We start from the raw sequence: 20,394 nt of genomic DNA, 5'->3' as shown, positions 1-20,394 counted from the left end.
AGTAGCTAAAATGTTTTACTTGTTCCACAGGTTCTCCATTCACAACACAGTTGACATTTTCAATGATTCTGCCTATTTTCATTGTCTTTGTCTTTTTATTGCTGACCTTCATACCATATCTATTACAACAGCTATTCAATTTAGTCAGAGAATCTTGCAGACTTGTAGCGGATTTATTTAGAAGTATAACATCATCCGCATAAAGCAAAGAGCTGACATTAACATCTCCAATTTTGATATCAGGTTTAATACCACATTCCTTCATAATGTGATCCATATAGATAATGAATAACAGAGGGGATAATGTACATCCTTGTCTCACACCAGATTTAACATTAAACCATCTCCCTGTTCTTCCTTCAATTCTAACTGCTGACTTACAACTCAAATAAAGATTACGTATTGCTTGATATAATGCCCCATTGACACCATATAACTGCAGCGTATTGAATAGCTTCTCTCTTGGCACCTTGTCATATGCCTTTTCCAAATCGACAAAACTTAAATACAGATCTTTGTTGTATTCCCATGCTTTCTCGACTATTTGTTGTAAAGTGAAGATCTGATCCTGACAGCCTCTATTTGGCCTGAATCCAGCTTGTTCTTCACCAAGCTTTTCTTCCACAATTCTTCTCAACCGTTTCTCAAGTATACTTGCATAGATTTTGCCAGGAACACTCAGTGGGGAAATACCTCTGTAATTCTCACATTCAGTTTTATTTCCCTTTTTATATATGGGTACTATGAGAGCTCTACTCCAATCATCGGGAATTCGTCCCTCTGTCCAGGCTTTCTGAACTATGCAGTTCAGCCACTGTAAGACTTTTATACCTCCATACTTCAGCATTTCTGGTCGAATATCATCTACTCCTGCTGCTTTTCCACATTTCAAGCCTTTGATGGCTTTTTCTACTTCAAGTATGGATATGTATTCCTGACTGCATGCCTGGTCAGTGTTTTTTATCACTGTGCTGTCATCACTGCTTGTTTCATTTAGCAGTTTTTCAAAGTAATTACTCCATACTTCAAGGATATCATTTTCTCCTGTTTTCATGTCACCTCTACCATCTCTAACTCCTTTTACAGCACTCTTTCCTCCATTCCTAAGCTTCTTGAACAACCTCCAGAATATTTTGCCACCTTCTTGATATTTATTTTCTATATTCAATTATATTCAATTATTTTCTATATTAAAGTTTATAATATCACATTCCAGTCTCCTTCCAAGTACTCTCTATGCGAGTCAATGCACTTGCTGGAACCAGTTCTGGAACTGTTACTGGATTTCTTTTTATGGCCTCCAGTGACTTTTCTTTCAATTCATCCACATCAACGAATCACTGCCCTTTTATGGTTTTCTTTATCTATGAAAGTCATGTGGAGAGAGATCAGGTGAGTAAGGAGGGTGAGGGACAACCCCCCCATGTTGTTTTTCGTCAAGAACTGTTGTGTGTTTCGTCAAGAACTGTTGACATGGTGCAGCAACCAATCTCCGCTACTCTATGCTTTTGGCCATTTTTGTTGCACACTATCATACAGTCTTATTAAAATGTTGAGATAAAAATGTTGGTTCACTGTTTATCCAGGAGGAACAAATTCTTCGTGAACAATTCCATTCACATAAAAAAAAAAAACACTTTTGTCTTGATGTTTGATTAAACTTGACATGCCTTCTTGGGTCTAAGTGAATTTGTTTGTTTCCATTGGCTTCATGCTTATTTTGTTTCTGGATCATAACTATAACACTAAGACTCATCCCTGGTCACAACTTTTGAAAGAAAGTTCTGGTCGTTAAGAACTTGCTTCCTCAAATTGCAGTAAACGTTCACATTATTATTTTTTTTTTTATCCTCTGTGAGCAAACAAGGAATAAATTTAGTGGCCCCCATTTCATTGGGAATCTTCTGTTAAAATTCACTGGCTAGAATGTCAAATTTGTCTCTTAAGAAACTTGCTCATTGTTCTTTCAACAATCTTCATTTGCATAGCAAACCTTTTTGATGTTTTCATCATTTTTGCTTGTCGAAGTTCGGCCAGATTGTGGTTGGTTTTCAACTGACATGTCCTAATTTTTTGAAATGGGAAAAACCACTCGTAGAACTGCATTTTACCTAAAGCGTTATCCTTAAAGGCTTACTGAAGCATAACAGTAGTTTCTATGCAGTTTTACCCAAAAGAAAACAAAATTTCACACACACACACACACACACACACACACACACACACACACACACACACACACACACACACACACACACACACACACACACACACGACACTCTGTTCCTTATGGTCAGCCATCACAAAATCACCAAACTTGCTACTTGCTTGTAATAAGCACTAACATAAAAGCAGCCATAACAACGAATCAGTTCACACAGGATAATGCCATTTGCCAGACTGTCATGGAAAACTGCACACTCAGTGCAGATTTCTAATTACAGACAATGCAGCTGAGCATCGTCCATAACTAGAAAATGCGTGCAAGTGAAATTCAGATTCTGGTCATTTTTGGGTACTCCCTCATACAATTTCTTCCTTCACTTCTACTTTGTCATCTTCCACTACGGTCTGCTTCATATTCCTTTTTTTTTTTTTCTCAGAAACTCAGGTTTTTCATCCCTCAGAACAGGCAAACTGGCTCTATCAACACACACACACACAGATTTATAGCCATGAATACTTATGACAATATGTAGAAGAGATAGAGTCCTTGCCATATGTCGTTATGCCCGTAGTCAACCATGAGTCACTTCACGGCAGTCAGCCTCCAAGATAGGAGAGAACACATTAATGGAATGGGATACACTAGAAAAATAATAAAACTGACTAGTTTTACAATGCCTATGATCTGGTGGCTTCTTCATGGCTTTTTAATGGAAGAAAATGGAAAGCAGCTAATAAATTGTTAGAAGAGAAACAGTTCAACATAAATGTAACTACAGTAATGCAAAGCATGTACCAACTATCTCTTTGTGGACTCTACAGGTAATTGTAGGAAAAATTAAATTGTGATATGCTAAGAGACCTGATCATTGATTTCCAGACTTCATTTAAGATCATCCCTTGGTTCTTTTGACAGTGCGATGTAAGTGAATCACTGTTGTAGATTCTTTAATCTCTAGAAGAAAAAATAGTTTTCTTCTAAATTGGGCATTGTGGCTGTATCCAGTAAATTGTGATTTGTCTTTGAAGTATAGTGTGCTAGTCTTAATTATATCACTTACATGTTCTTTATTTCTCAATACCACAGGAACATGGTATTCTTATACAGATGGATGCTTGTAGAAGAGAACAATGTTTTTCGGAGATCTGAGGAGGGCTATGAATAGTTTGAACTGTCTTGAAAGCAGCTACTCGAATATTTTGATCCTTGAGATAGCAAGGACAGATTACTGATATATGGATGGAAATGTAATCCCTATACTGGGTATTCTGCTTTTGGCAAGCAGGATTGTTTGGAAATAATATCTATTAACTGTATTTTTGGGATATCCATTAAGAATAAAAAAAAAAAAAATTGAAATTTTTTTTCATAACTTTGGTTCATTATTTAGAATAGATGTTATCATTCCTTAAGGATGTGGATTATAGTTTTGGGAGAAGGGTAGTAGAGGGACAATGCGTGTCCAATATGGGTATGCTCACAAAAGACTTCTAATGAAACACCATGATATGGTTTCATTATGACTAGGACATCCATGAAACGAAGTGTAGAATTAGAAGCATCCAGGCAATCTCTCTTCTAAATAATGAAGACAAAGTTAAGAAAGAACTTCAAACTCTTATGCTTTTTTTACTTATTATTATTATTTGTTCTTAATAGATATTCCATAAACACAGTCAGTAAGATTTTATTTTTGGATAATCCTTCTTGTTCAAATCAGAATATCCAGTACATGAATTCCATTGTATATATTGACAATCTGTACAAGGTATCCATCTTGTACAGATGGATACCCTGCTCTAGGACCAAACCATTTGAGAAGTTTCAAGCCAGTTCAAACTATTTGTAGCTTCCTCAGATCTCCAAAGGACAGGGTTCTTTTATACAAGCATCTATTTGTATAAGAATACAGTGTCTAGTCCACATAGGTCAGACAAGCCAAAGTTTTGAATTGAAAAAGAACATGTCAGCTGCATCGATAACAGAAGAGAACAAAAGCCTATTCTAGCACACCATACTTTATCTACAAATCAAATGGTTGACTAGGATACAACCACTATGTCTTATTTAGAAAGTAATATTTTTTTCTTGATCAATTGAAGAATTTACAGCAGTGATTCACTCAGCTGGCTCCCTCAACAGATACCAAGGATCAATCCTAAATAATGTCTGGAAATAACTAATGAGATCTGTTAGTAACTAGAATTTAATATTTCCAATAATTACCCTTGTTTTTTTATGTGGTTCCCATTCACAAAAGGCTGTAAGCCTATAGTACTTTTTTTTATTAATTTTTATAGTTTTTTTTTGCATTTTTTAATTTATTCTTACATAGTCCAAAAACCCTGCTCTAGAGATGAAACATGGAATTTTGCAAGGCACTTCAAGTCTCCAATAAGCAGGGTGGTGGTCTCACACCTACAGGCTACAAAGAGGCAGCTGACACATGTTGTGCATTACTGCAGGTACATTAATTTATGCTAGATTATTTCTCTTCTAACGATTTATTTATTTATTTATTATTATTATTAGATAGTATCTTCATGGAACCTTGAGCCCATCGTGGGAGACCCAAACTAACTATTATACACACAAAACCTATTATACCGCTCTTTAAATTTATTCACTGTCAGGGAACTCACAACTAATTCTGGCAATCTATTCCACTCATTCACCACTCTTTCCATAAAAAAAAAAAATGTAGTCTGTACTCCCCTACTAATGCTCCATGATATAGATGTTGATGCCAAGTATCTGCCGATACATGGCATCTACATCTTCCTGTGGTATCCCTGGTCTATAGCTGCACCTAACAATATATTTTGTCCTGTTGGTCTCTATCTCACACCAAACAGAATCAAATGAACCATTTCCCCCAGACTTAAAATACTCTTTAAATTCTAATTTTGTTGCTTGTAATTCTTCAGCTAACATTAGCAATACCCCACCTCCTGTCCTATTCCCTTTGTCCTCCCTGAAAATACAGTACTCTTTACATTCTATCCCTGTAACTATTATCATTTTTTGTCAAACAGGTCTCACTGATGTCTATAATTTTTGGCCAAGTCAAGCTTACCAATGCCAAAAATTCCTCTTCTGTGTACATGCATTTCATCATCCCTTCATACCTACATTTACTCTTGTGTAATGTCATTACCGCCCACTGGAATCAGAAACCTGTGAAATCACATTCAATATTGCATAATCATTTCTGTACACATGCTCATTTATCACAGTGATAGCTAGACACATGCTTGATTGCATCCAACCTGATATACTCAGTTTTTCTGGTTTTGTACTTCCAGACTCTCACTGAACAACACTTGCTCCAAACATCGAACCCCAAAAACTATTTAAATGTAGTCCATCAGGCATATATAAATTCTTTTGTCCATCAAATTCACTCCATACATTAATAAACTGCACATCATTCCTCCTGTACAATCTTCTCATGGACTCATTTCCAATCATGGCCCTCCTCTACTCTGTCCTATTATACTGAGGCAGCAGACTCACAGTGTTTATTTCCTTACTCTTCATTTTTGCTTCTTGCAATAACTCTTTCATATCTTCTCTCATTGCATATTTTGCCCCTTTCTAATCATTTGTTCCTGCCTTAACAATAATCTTTGTCATTTTTCCCTTCTGCAACCTAACAGCATCACTAATTTTTGCATCCGAATAAGTAAAAGTTATGTTTTAACATCAGCTGCTCCTCTTCATTTCTCCCATTAAAAAACCTTGAAGGAGCCACCAGATTATAGGTGTTGTGAAACTTAGTCAATTTTATTTTTCTAGCATACTATCACGAGTAATAAAATTTTCCCTAGTACCAATGTGTTTTTAGTTGTGAAGTTACAATTAATTATCCATATACATTCAAATTTTCAAAATAAAATTAGTGAATTTCTCTCTTCTAGAACAATATAATTTCAATGGTATATGCACAACTAAGCCAGATTACTTAGAATCAGCAAAATGGATTATGGGTAAATGTTTGTGATGTTTATTTTGAGCCTCTTCTATGACTCGTATTTATGCTTATTATATTTGTTTGTCTAGGTAGCTTGCAGAAGACATGATGATTTTGTTCGAGGAGGAAAAGCAAATGGTATGTTATTAACTTGATATATAATTTTTTTTTAAAAATTGACTTATGCAGGATGTTTTAAATTAAACTTCCCATATCCAGAGCAATCTGTAGTGAGAACTGGTAGATGCAATACCCTCAAATGGTGTTCCCCTAACCAGATCATGGTAAAGAGATTTTGACGATAAAAAAAAAATAGTTCCAAAATGTCTGATAGGAGAGATGCGAGAAAAGATTGTGTGACTTTTGCTTACCATGTCAGCTGTAAGACGTTATAAACAAAGGAGCAAGACTTGTGCAATGGGTCTCTCACTTGCCCCAAACGTGCCTTACTTGTGAAGTGTTTTTATAGGAGTAGGGGAACATGCTTCAGTATCACTTCATGATTAGACGCCTAACGACATTGCAGAAAAGCCCATTGACACCAAATGGAGTGTGACAAATGGTTTGCCGATTAGAAGCGTTATGCAGTTTGACAGTTTAACCAGGAAGAGGGCATAAATCCGAAATTCCACAAATGACTGAAGATGTTGCAGCTGCAGTTCTTGAGCACTCAAACGAGTATGCTGTAGGTTCATCCAGTGCACATGCCCTAGCATGACAATTAGATTTGCCATACACAATAGTATGGAGAACTGTGCATAAAGCATTGCATTGCTACCTGTATAAACTCAACCACAGCTAAGAGTTGCAAATGAGAGATGCCAGCATATGAGAAACGTTTGCATTGACATTTCTGGCACGCATGGAAGTAGATGAGGATTGGCCTTGGAACATCCCATGGAGTGATGAAGTACATTTCATGTTTGTGGAAACAGTAAACATTCGAAACTGTCATATCTGAGCTACAGAGAATTAAGAATCCTCATACCTTTCAACAAGTTCCCTTACATTTGCTAAAGGTCACAGTATGGATAGGATTTATAGCCAAGTTTGTTATCAGACCATTTTTCTTCTGAGAAATCCATCAAACCAGACTTATGAAATCTAAGAAATTCTAATTCTAAATTTCAAGAAATCCATCAAACTGAACTTGCTCAACATGTCATAATAATGTGCAGTAACTGCTGTCTTTTGTTACTGCTCATCTGATTGATGCTTTTCATTATCACCCAGGATTAATTTTTAGCTTTGTTTCACAGCACTGCATAAGCCATAGTGAGATTTAATTTGCTTTAATGATGATGATGATGAAAATAGCAGCTGCCCTGCTGCTATTTTCATCATTATCATCATCATAATGCTAATTACGGATATAGACCATACTGGTCTGTTCCGGTCTTTATCTATCTAATATCCTTTTTTGAGGTCTACCCAGCCTTCTCTTTATCAACTGGTTTATATTTTATTATTTATTTAGGATATCGACTGTTGGCCATTCGGTTTACATGTTCTATCCATTTTTGTTTATAATTGTTTAGTTTTACTTCTATTGATTTTGTTTTTAGTTCTTTTAAAATATCTTTGTTCCTTTTTTGATCTAATAATGTTTATTTTGCAGTTCTTCTCATAAATCTCATTTCACTTGTTTTTATTCTTTGTTTATCTTGTTTGTTTATTGTCCAAATTTCACTTTCATGTAATAATGTGGGCACTGAAAATATATAATACTAAAGTATTGTATATTTTCAAGCATGCTTCTTTTTGTACTATATTTCGATTGAGTGTTCTATTTATCAGGCCTATAATCCGTAAACATTTTGAAGTTTTTAGTTTTATGTCTTTTTCTGTTTTTCAATTAAATTTTTTTTTGTCTTTTTCAATTAAAATAATTAAAATATATTTGTTCCTTTTTTGATCTAATAATGTTTATTTTGCAGTTCTTCTCATAAATCTCATTTCACTTGTTTTTAATCTTTGTTTATCTTGTTTGTTTATTGTCCAAATTTCACTTTCATGTAATGATGTGGGCACTGAAAATATATAATACTAAAGTATTGTATATTTTCAAGCATGCTTCTTTTTGTACTATATTTCGATTGAGTGTTCTATTTATCAGGCCTATAATCCGTAAACATTTTGAAGTTTTTAGTTTTATGTCTTTTTCTCCTTCATATGATATTTCACATCCAAGATAACAGAAAGTATTTATCTGTTCTATTATTTTATTATTAATAATTATTTTACTTCTAACTGGAGTTTGTCCACAAAATACCATTGTTTTAGTTTTATCTATGGATATTTTCATTCCAAACTGTTCTCCTATAATGCTTAAATTACGAGGGTGGTCTGAAAAGTTTTTGGCCTTGACTATAGATGTCAGCAATATTGGCACGATTTTTTTTTCTAAGTTGGTACATCTGTCATAATCATCCATGTGAAATTGCAAGTCATTCTATCAATAGTTTGTTTTATACAGCTATCTGAAGCAAAAGTGTTGTCTATATCCCTTGAAATGGATAAAATTGAGTATCGTGTGCGGTTATAAAATTCTTTGTAAAAGACGGTTTAATGCCAAAAGAAATTCATTTGAAGTTCATAAAAGTTTATGGGCACTTTCTCCTTTTTTTCGACAATTAAGAAATGGGCTGCCAACTTTAAATATGGTTGTACCAGCCTTGAAGATGATCCACATGAAGGACGTGCAAAAAGTGTAACGACACCAGAAATCATTCATCAAGTGCACGATATGGTATTGGATGACCAGCGAATCAAAGTGTGTGAAATTGCTAAGACTATAGATAGGCATTTTAAAAGAACATGTAGGATATATTTTGCATGAAGAAATACTTTTGCATTTCTTCATGCAAAAGCATGAAGCATTTCATTTGCATTGCAAATGAAAAAGCATTGCACAGGATGGGTGCTGTACTTGCTCAGCAGATCAAAAACGGCCTCGCTTGAAAATCTCTGAACAGTGCTTGGAGCGTTTTAACAAGAATAAAGAAATAAAACTGATTTTGCACGTCGATTTATTACTGTGGATGAGACTTGGATTCACCATTACATGCCAGAATCCAAACAGCAGTCAAAACAGTGGAGAGAAGCCAGTTGTTCAGCACCAAAGACAAAGTTGGTTCCATCAGCAGGAAAAGTATTTCATGGCATCGGTGTTTTGGGATGCTAAAGGCATTTTGTTTATTAATTATCTTGAAAAGGGTAAAACAATAACCGGGGAATATTATTCCGATCTTTTAACCAGACTAGATGACAAAATTCGTGAGAAAAGATCCGGTTTGCAGAAGAAAAACATCATCTTTCATCAGGACAATGCACCTACCCACCAAGGTGTTTTGGCAATGGGAAAATTGAGGAATCTGCACTATGAATTGTTGGAACATCCACCCTATTCCCCAGATTTGGCTCCCTCTGATTTCTATCTCTTCCCAAAACTAACACTCTTCCTCGCTGGATGGAATAATGGTGCTGGAGCATCGCTGGAATAAATGTATTAGTCTTAAGGGAGGTTATGTTGAAAAATAAAAATAATTTTGAAATTATAAATTTGTTTTTTCATTGTTAGGCCGAGAACTTTTCAGACCACCCTCATATATATTCAGTATTGTATGTAGTAAAATATTAGGTATATTTATTCTTTGTAATATGTCAAACAGTATATATTTTTTTTACTTTGTCAAATGCTTTTCCTTAATCTATAAACAAAAGATGAGTTTCTAAAGTCATTCACTTCGGCATGATTAGATATCCAATGTCATATTTTATTGGTGGGATTAGGCTAGAAGAAACTGATGAGGCTAGGAATCTTGGAGTGTTAATAGATAGGAAGTTGAAATTTAGGGGCCATGTGGCAAAGATTGCAAATACAACTCAAAAGATAATTGCAATGCTGAAACGAATGTTCACATATAAAGATAAGGATGTTATTTTGCCTCTTTACAAGGCCTTGATATGACCTCACTTGGACTATTGTGCACAGGTCTGGTCTCCTGGTTTCCGTTGTGATTCTGATATATTGGAGAAAGTACAAAGGAGAGTGTTAAAAAATGATATCAGGATTTCAGAATACTGATTATGAAGACAGATTGAGAATTTGTGGACTGCAGACACTAGCAAACAGGAGAATGAAGGGTGATATGATTGAGACTTACGAACTTCTGAAAGGGTCATACAGGATTTCAATTGATGGAATTTTTCAATTTATGGAGGGTGGGGAAAGGATGAGAGGGCATCCTTGGAAGCTGAGAATGAAGGCTGCCAAGAAGTGTGTGAGGGCTAGATTTTTCTCTCAGAGGGTGGTATGCGATTGGAATGGATTTGGCATTGGATGTTGTGAGTGCAAGTAGTGTGAACGAATTCAAGAATAAGTATGATTAAGCTGGTGTATATATAGTATGTGGCCTCTCTCGATGAGTATCTGACTCCCTGGAGTCATGACCTCTTAATAATAATAATAATAAATTAAATTTTCTTCTTTTCTCTGTAATTAGTTTTAAACAGAAAGCTGCATCCATTGTAGAGCATCCTTTTCTAAATCCATTTTGACATTCTAATAATATATTTTCACTGTATATTTTTAATTTTTCATTAAGTTTTCTGGTATATATTTTGTAGCATGTATTCAATAAACTAATACCTCTGTAATTAGCAGGTTTTGTTTTATTCCATTTTTAAAATATAGGTATTACTATATTTGTATTCCATTCTATTGGTATTTGTCCATTTGTATATGTTTTATTTAAAAATTTTAATAATCTTTGATGAAATTTTTTTCCAGCAAATTTATATAGTTTGGATTTTATCCCATCTTCTCCTGCTGATTTGCCATTTTTTTTATTTTACTTAAGTTTTCCTTTAATTCTTTCATTGTTATTGTATCATTTAAAGCATTTTGAATGTTAGTATTATCTGTCCAGAGATCTGTGAAGTAATCCAAGAATTCTTTTACATCTGTTTTCATCATTATAATTCTGCACTGGCTGGACAGTTTGGGGAAACTTAGTATGTGCATAATCTTTATTCAAATTTGTCAATTATTTCTTTATTTTAAATTAAAGTAGAATGTTTTTAGTGACACTTCAGATATAATAATACAAATTGTATGATTCAATTCTAATGCAATCTCTAAGACATTCTGAATTCATTCTAAGAGTTTATTAGACACTAAATGCTATGGTTTTTTAGATTCTTAATTATTGTATGTGTGTTAAGGGCATACATGGCTTATCATGATTAAGTCTCTCTCTCACTCACATAATTCTCCAAGGAACCTTTAGAAAAGTCTTTTCATCTAGGTGATATATAGCCAATCTTATACTAGGCATAAGGTTTCTCCTCTCAGTTTGGGTATTTCATTCTTCAAAATACTAGAGAACACGTTCAGTTTACAGATATAAAATATGGTCACATGGTTTTACTTGCCCCTTTCATAATGCCAGTGAAGTTTAATCAAATATTATAGGTTTCCTCTCAATGTTTTTTTGGTAGAGAGGACCTCCCATTGAGTGTAGCTTTTTTCATTCTCTTTAGTACTGTATTTCCTCGATCTTCTATGTTTGAACTTAAAGCCATTTAAACTGCCTTGCATCTGCAACTCTTTGTTAAATCTTAATGGTAAAATTGAACTTCTGTTATTTCTGACGTCTTGTTTCTCTTTACTATGGCCTGTCTCAGCAAACGACAATAAAATAATGCAGTGTCAATTCAACTTTCTTCATTATGTATTACTTCTAAACCTTATTCAACTCTTCTCTTCTTCTGTTAGTTAATTAAATTACAGCTAACTAGCCACATCTCATAACTATGTGTATAGTGAATTTTCTGTAAATAAATACTTTCCTTTCTTTTAGCATCCGTTAAGAATCTTAATGACAAAAGGTGACTGAGCAGCAACTAATAAGGGGATCATAACTTATTCCCTCCTTTAAGCGAAGATTCTTTTAATTGAACTAACAACTTTCTGAGATTTTCTCATTGTCTTATCACTGTGATTCCTGAAAAAATTATTATTATTATAATTATAATAGGAAACATAAGTTCATCTAAAGTGGTAGTGGCATAAACTCTATGAATTAATGAAATTAATATTTATACCTGTATTTAAATATAACCGCTAAAGTCAGTTTTATGTTTGCGATGAGAAAATCAGAGCATCCAGATGAAATGTAACCCCACAACCTTATTAGGATCAACTTATTCAATGCTAAAAAAAAAAAAAAAAGTAAAACAACTAGTGAACCCATATACTAATTGCCACTTTTTCAAACTGATATGCATGCCATGACATCTTATATGTATTTTCCAAATACATATAAGATGTCTTTGGAAAATACATCTTATATGTATTTTCGTCTATATATTCACTTAGATTATCATCTTATTATTTATTTTCTCATATTTTTTATTATTTTATTTTTTGTTAGTTATTTTTAATTTTTATTTTGTCCATACAGTTCATTCACAGACACAACAATATTAACAATATCAGTTCTGGCAAATTAGATGATCATTATCCATAAATTTTCATGAATTTCTTCTCTATTTCTATTAAAACCATTTAATGCTGTTATTAATTTTTTTATGTGAGGTAGACTTAATAATATTTTAAAAAATGGTTTAACACATATAAGCAAAATCATCATTATCAAATTCCTGCCATGTACCCTCAAAGGGTGTACAGGATATGATAGTACTACATGAAAAAAAATTACATCATTACTAACTTCCTATCTACAATTTTCCTCCAAATCAGTCTGTTGCTTGTCAAGACTCCAACACTATCAGATCTTATATTTCTATAGTCTAAGGCACTTTATACCGTATCAATCCACCTATATCTTGGTCTTCCTCTGGGTCGCTTTCCTGCCAACCTGGCAGAGAACATTTGCTTTGCTAATCTTTCTTCACCCATTCTATTTAAGTGACCATACCACCTGAGATTAGCTCTGCTAACGCATTCCTGGATGCTGACAATGTCAAGTTCTTTCCTAATATCCTCGTTTTTAATATGATATTGCCATTGATGCCATCTGTTCACGCCTCTGATCTTTCTCAGGACTGTCATATCTGCGGTCTCTAGTCTTTGGTCAACTATTTTACTTCTGACCCAGCTCTCAGATCCATAAGTTAAAACTGGTTTGAACACTGTCTTGTATACAGCTAATTTAGTGTTCTGACTAATTTCTCTCTTATTCCATATGAATTTATTCAATTGACTTCCCACCATACCAGCTTTTCTGATTCTGTTGTCTATTTCTATATTTAATTTACCATCTTCACTAAAAACCGTGCCTAAGTAGCCGAAATGTTTTACTTGTTCCACAGGATCCCCGTTCACAACACAGTTGACATTTTCAATGATTCTTCCTATTTTCATTGTCTTTGTCTTTTTATTGCTGTCCTTCATACCATATCTATTAAAACAGTTATTCAATTTCAATTTAGTCAGAGAATCTTGCAGCTTGTAGTGGATTTATTTAGAAGTATAACATCATCTGCATAAAGCAAAGAGCTGACATCAACATCTCCAATTTTGATATGATGTTTAATACCACTTTCCTTCATAATGTGATCCATATAGATAATGAATAACATAGGGGATAATGTACATCCTTGTCTCACACCAAATTTAACATTAAACCATCTTCCTATACTTCCTTCAACTTCAATTCTAACTGCTGACTTGCAACTCAAATAAAGACTAAGTATTGCTTGATATAATGCCCCATTGACACCATATAACTGTAGCGTATTGAATAGTTTCTCTCTGTGCCTTGTCATATGCCTTTTCCAAATTGACAAAACTTAAATACAGATCATTGTTATATTCCCATGCTTTCTCGACTATTTGTCGTAAAGTGAAGATCCGATCCTGACAGCCTCTATTTGGCCTGAATCTAGCTTGTTCTGATGACCCATAACACCCTTTCAGAAGTTTATAGACATCCATTCATATCATTCATTTTTCTCCTGTTTAAAAGTGTGTCTTCTTCATAGCATATGTTGAAAGTGGCCACCTCCTTTGTGAGTGTAAACTCATGCTCTCTTTACCAGGTTTGAGCCATCTTGTGAAGCACCTGCACACTGATGTTTTCAATCACTGTTGAAATGTTCATTTTTAGTTTATCCAGTCTGTGAAGATTATTCTGATAAACAACACCTTTGAGATACTCCCAAAGGAAAAAAATTGGTAGTGACAAATCTGGTGATCTTGGAGGCCACAGTTCTTTCTAGATGAGACAGTCACCAAAATATTCTTGCAAAAAATGTACAGTGCTATTCGACATGTAGCAGTCTTGCTGGAACCAACAGTGGTGTCCACTTACATCAAGGAGTGCCACGAACTGTGTGATCATGTCTTGGTAGACAGAACTATTTGCCTTCATTTCAAAGAAATGGGTCCCATATACAGTGCATGATATTGCACACCAAACTCCAAGTTTTTGAGAATGCAAAACTTTTTCATGAAAAAGCATGTGGATTTTCAATTAACCAAATATTATTGCTTTGACTGTTCACATACCCACTGAGGTGAAACCAGGCATTTATCAAGCATTTCTGTACCACGTTCTTCAGCAAATGAGTGTAGAACCATCTGCAGAAGATTATTCATTTGCCTTTATCTGGGTCTTTCAGTTCATGGACTGAGTGCACGCGATATGGATGGATGAGCATGTAACGACTCAGCTTTCTGAGCACTACCGTATGACATTGATGATTGTATGGCAAGTTTCCTGAAGCTTTTTGTTGGGGGAAAACTGCAGTGCTCTCTTTACCTCATCCATTTTATCGTCAGTCAAAATGGAGTGTCTTCCACTTTCCCGAAAACTCTGCACTAATCTCATTATCTTCTACTTTTGAGGGACTGCTGTACCCGGATATTTCTTGCAAAATTCCTCAGCAACACATGCATAAGAACAATTAGCAAAATAACTATCCAAAATGAAAACTTATTGTGGCTGGGAAAAAGACATTTCACTCCACAATGAACAAAGCTACACTGAGAACAACGTGTACACATCACAGTGAACTCAGCATCTCCAATAGTTTGTAATATGGTGACAACTAGTAGTGTAAGGAATGATTATAATGATCTGGAAATTGGTACAAATTCAAACTTTTGAATTTGTACAGCTAACCCACCATTTGATTGAAATGACCTGATTAAGGTTCCTCATGTTATAGATGGGATTCGAACCTGGGTCTTTCCAACCAAAAGGATTGCTATACCACCTGAGCTATGGAGGCTCACCAGTATGTCTACTGTCCACATACTGTCAATTTTTCCTCATAATCTACATTCCATAATCCCGATATTTTCTTTGTTACTCATTGCACCCTTTCCCCAGCATTTTTATCTACTACAAACCCAGAAGACAAAATCTGCACACCGTAGTCCAAATATAGTCATATCAAGGTCTTGTAAAGAGGCAAAACGACTTCCTTATCCTTGTCAGTATTCACTTCAACATCACAATTATCTTCCGAGTTGCATTTGTAATTTTTGTACTGTGATCTGTGAACTTCACTTTTCTATTCACTATAACTCCAAGATTTCTATTGTTAGTTACTCCATGCATAATCCCACCAGTATAATATGCTATTGGAAATCTCATTGGACAACACTAAAATGCATAACTTTATGCTTACTAATATCAAATTGATAGCCATTATTATTTGCCCACATTCCCAGCCTATTGAAATCATTTTGTAAGTGCTGTCTGTTGCGTTCTGATTGTTCTACTTTGTATCACATCACCAAACAGTTGAACATCTCCTCTCAGGTCCTTCCCAGTATCGTTAATGTATAGATTGACAGTAATAGTTCAAGGACTGATCCCTGGAATACTCCACTGGTCACCTTAAATCTGGTAGATTCATGTCCTCCCCCCCCATATACCACTTTCTGATACTTATTCGCCAGCCACCCATTTATTTAAGTCCATACCATATTTTCCTGCTTATGCAACAGCCTTTCATGTGATACCCTATCACACTCCTTAGCAAAGTCCAACAGTATCATGATTTATCCATTTCCTTATCTTCAACTATCAATGTTCATTTCAATTGTGATTATCCTTTGAGTTGTATTTGTAGTCTTTGCTATGTTGCCCTTGAACTTCACCTCTCTACTACTAAAACTTTAAGATCGTTCTATGTCTTTTCTTCCCTATCATTTTATTATATCCTCTAGCAGAGCCTGGTTCAACCAAATGCAGAAAGTCCTGTCTGTTTCATATCTGTCCTGAAGTAACTTATAAATTTAAATTAAATCTCTTCTCCAGTCTTCTGTCAAATAAATTCATCAGATTACAACTGACAAACCGATTCTCATAACTGGCAAGGTGCATTCTCTCTACATGCTTAGTTAATATTCTCTGAATACCCTAAGTTTTCTTTGATATCAATTAATAGCCTTGGTGAGTAAGCTGGCAGTGATAATCCAATATTTCCTTACTAAAGACATCTGTGATATATTATTACTTCTGTTCTCCTACAAGTGAATATCTTTTAATTAATCATACAATCTGAATATTACTAGCTTATTAATTATTGTCTTATTGATATGATTCTGAATTTAAATTCTCTATCCACCAGAATACTCAAACCTTTATTTTCTAATTAACTTTTTTTTTCTCTCCAGTCTGGTCATTCATCTTATATCCATGTCATATTATTTTCTTATTGATTCTCATTACTATTCTCATTAAAGTTTAAACTCTACTTTTCAATCCAGTGTATTCCAGTATTAAGATCATCGTGTAAAAAACTTAGGTTATATGAATAGTTAACTGTTCTGCTTAACCTTATGTTATCAGCAAATAAGCTGAAAAAGGAAAGTTTACTCTTAATATATGAACTTCAGTCATTTATAATATATTAGACAATATGGGGATTAACATTGAACCTTTGGCACCTGCTTCAAACAATCTCACCCTTAGGTGACTCTCCTCTGATTACTATCTCCTGTTGCCCTTCACTCAGCCAATTTCTTATATCTCTTATATTGAGAGAATGCAATTTGTAGAATTGCATTCTCTCAATCTGCCTTCATATCCACATTCCAAAGACCTGTTACCAACTTAGTCTGTCTTCTCTGGACCCATTCTAATATATCTTCACCACCATGAAAACTAGGTGATGAAACGTGTGCACAATAATTCATATGAATCCTGATCAAGCCTTATCCAGTGGAACCATAACCTATTTATTTCTGCATGTTAAGGTCCTACTCTTCATTGCCATAATCTGATGTGATGACTTCACAATTAATGCAGTGTGACCTCTGAACTCCAAGTCCAGGTCCACCATCACTCCCAGATCTCTTGTTTCTTCCACCTCCTTCAAGAACATAAGTTCCCATTGTTGCATACCAAATTTTAGAACCTTACACTTTTTATCATTTGAACTGATATTTCTACTCTCTTATTCACTCATGCAATCTATTCAAGTCTTTCTCTAAGGCCACAACATCTGTTTGATTCCTCATCACTCTCTCCAGTTTTACATCATATGCAAAGAGTTGTATATCTCCAGTTAAACTCATATCAGTATCATTAATATACAAGTTAAATAACAGTGGCCCTAAAACAGACCCCTGCAGCACTACTAGTGACTTTCTTCTTCTGGGATACTACATGTCATACACAATTTACTGATATCTATATGACAGTTAGTCATATATCCAACTCACTGATATGGTATCCAATCCCATGTGCTCCATTTAATTACCAACTTGTGGTGTGGAAATTTATCAAAACATTTGCAAAATCGAAGTATACCACTATATGTGCATCTCACATGTGCAGTACATTAATCACCTTGTTACAGTACATAAGTAAGGTGGTAAACATGACCTCCCATTAACAATCCCATGCTGACAAGCACAGAGAATACTACTGTTATCAGCCTACTTCTGTATCCTACCTCTCACCACCCTCCAATACACCTTAAACACAACTTCCAGATATATAGATTGGCCTATAATTTTCAGTCTTATCACCACCTTTGTGAAGCAGAACAATTTTACCTTTGATATACTCCTTTGGGACTTGAGCTGTTGCAAGACTCTTGTTAAAAAGGTAGGCAAAGACTGATAGTTACTTCCTGGGACATTCCTTAAGATGTGGTGATATATCTTCAAGTTGCATTGCCTTAATAACATCACTTGCTCACCAGTATGACTTCTCCCATTTTCACTACACTTGACCTTCTGATTTCATACTTATGAAGTACCCTGATGATTTGTTCACTAAATGTCTCAACTCCTCTGCAGCAGTTATCAATGTATCGCTTTCATCCATTAACATCATCTTACCATAATCATTCTTCTTCCTACCTGCCACATATCGAAAAAACTTCCTAGAATTTTTCTTGTCTTGATTTGCTAATTTATGCTCGTACTGCACTTTTGCTGTCCTTATCAACTGAGTCATCTTCTTGGCCCCTGCTCTTTATACTCTTCCTGCAACTGATTATTACCATTATATCATCTTATGCTGCCTTCATATTGCTTTCTTCCAGGTTTCATGCTTAAATCTTTAATTCATTCACTCAACACCTTTCTTATTCAGCCTTTTGACCATTGGGATATAATGCATTGATGCTGTTAAGTTTCAATGCTTTATATTGTTTTGATTTTTGTCACTACCCAAAAAATATCTCTTTCTGCACAACTCCTCATTCCATATTATAACTCCAAGCTTTAACTTCCTAAGCTTTTCATAATCACTGACTTTGTAGTTCCACATATATACTTTTCTCTGAGAAATTTTCATATGGATAGCCACCATGCAGCTGATCCAGTTGGTGAGAGTGATCAAGAAGTGATCACTCTCAACAACTGGAGGGAAATGTGACACACCACATTTTGTTTTCCAGGAACTCAGGAAATTCATTTTCCTTATTCTTAAATTTTATCTCTTCCTTCCAATCTGTATTACCATAATTAAAATAACCTATAATGATACCCCCCCCCTTGTTTACTAACCAAAGTTTCTTATATATGTCTTCATTACCATCCTCCACATTCCCTGATCTATAGCAACATCCAACTGAATATCTTTTCCTGTTAACCTCCACCTCACACCAAACTGCAGGGAAAAAAAAAACATTGTCACTATTTCCCTCTTGCATCTCTACCTTATCTGAACACAACGTAATTCCCATGCTATCATCACCTCATCATCCTCTGTTTTTGTCCTTTCTATCCTCATGCAAAACATTGTACCCTTCTATTTCTATTCCCATTAGGATATCATGCTCATTGCACCATGTTTCACTTATCCAACAATTTTGGGGCAAATGTGCCACTGAATCAGTGGCACAATTTCATCTTCCTTATTTCTGATGCTTCTGACATCATAAATAAATACAGCAGTTTACTTTTAGGTCTATAACTAGTCACACCCATTCCACCTGTTGTTGGTTGTGATTTCCCCACTGCCTGTCTATGCCCAGTTATCTGTATCTATTCAGATTCAACCATCCCTCACATCCCAGGCCATTCCACTCTTGTGATGAACATTCTCATACACACATTCACTACTTCTTCTGACATCTCCTCTCCTTATTCCATGTCTCCCTGTCCACTCTGATTCCTTCTGTTTCCCATCTTTCTTGCATTCCTATTCTCTTATCATCTCACACCATTACTATTTTCATTAACACATACTTCAGTCACTTCTATTCTACTCTCCTGATCGTTCACTTCATTTCTTACTTCCTTTGATCTCTTACATCTCTCATTATCCCCACTTCTAGTCTTATCAATTGCCAAGTGATTGATACAATATCCATTTCCTCCTCCTATAATATGTCATTAGATAAATTGTCAGCTGTGTACCAAGTGGTTTGCTATGGTAATAAGTTAACTAGGGAAAAGATTTAAAGAGGTAGAGTGAGAGAAAAAAAAAATTCAAATTAATATCTATTTACAAGTAAATATTATCATTGTAAATTATGGTATTGCATACATTGTATAAACACTTTATGCAGTATGTGCATAAGATGTTTATACTTTGCAAGTGCTATATGCCAATCAGCATTTTAAATAAAACTTATCATCTAAAGAGAAATGGTCCACAAACTTTATAATCACACATAAAAACATAAAGAACACACAAAATTTCTTTCTACTTCTCTTCAAGATCACAGGATTTTATGAGAACAAGCAAACAGAATCAGTTTAACTCCAATTTAAATAAGCATTGTTTTGTTCTCTCTCAGCAGTGGTCATTGA

General features: G+C 34.7%; 1 protein-coding gene across 2 annotated transcripts in view; it reads left to right on the top strand.

Annotated features, from left to right (window-relative positions):
- The window catches only part of LOC150102709 (uncharacterized), a 343,878-nt gene that overhangs the window by 284,497 nt on the left and 38,987 nt on the right, over positions 1-20,394 (top strand). For both annotated transcript variants that reach the window (XM_090399309.1, XM_090399308.1), the window contains exon 11: positions 6,230-6,278. In XM_090399309.1, the coding sequence (XP_090255435.1) occupies positions 6,230-6,278 (49 nt within the window). The remainder of the gene's footprint in view (positions 1-6,229; positions 6,279-20,394) is intronic.

This window comes from Typopeltis vanoorti, chromosome 10 (assembly GCF_054136105.1).
Source record: "Typopeltis vanoorti isolate ZY-2024b chromosome 10, IOZ_Tvanoo_1.0, whole genome shotgun sequence".
Lineage (NCBI taxonomy): Eukaryota > Metazoa > Arthropoda > Arachnida > Uropygi > Thelyphonidae > Typopeltis > Typopeltis vanoorti.
Note: the sequence above shows the minus strand (reverse complement) of the source record. Positions and strands in the feature narration are given on the sequence as shown.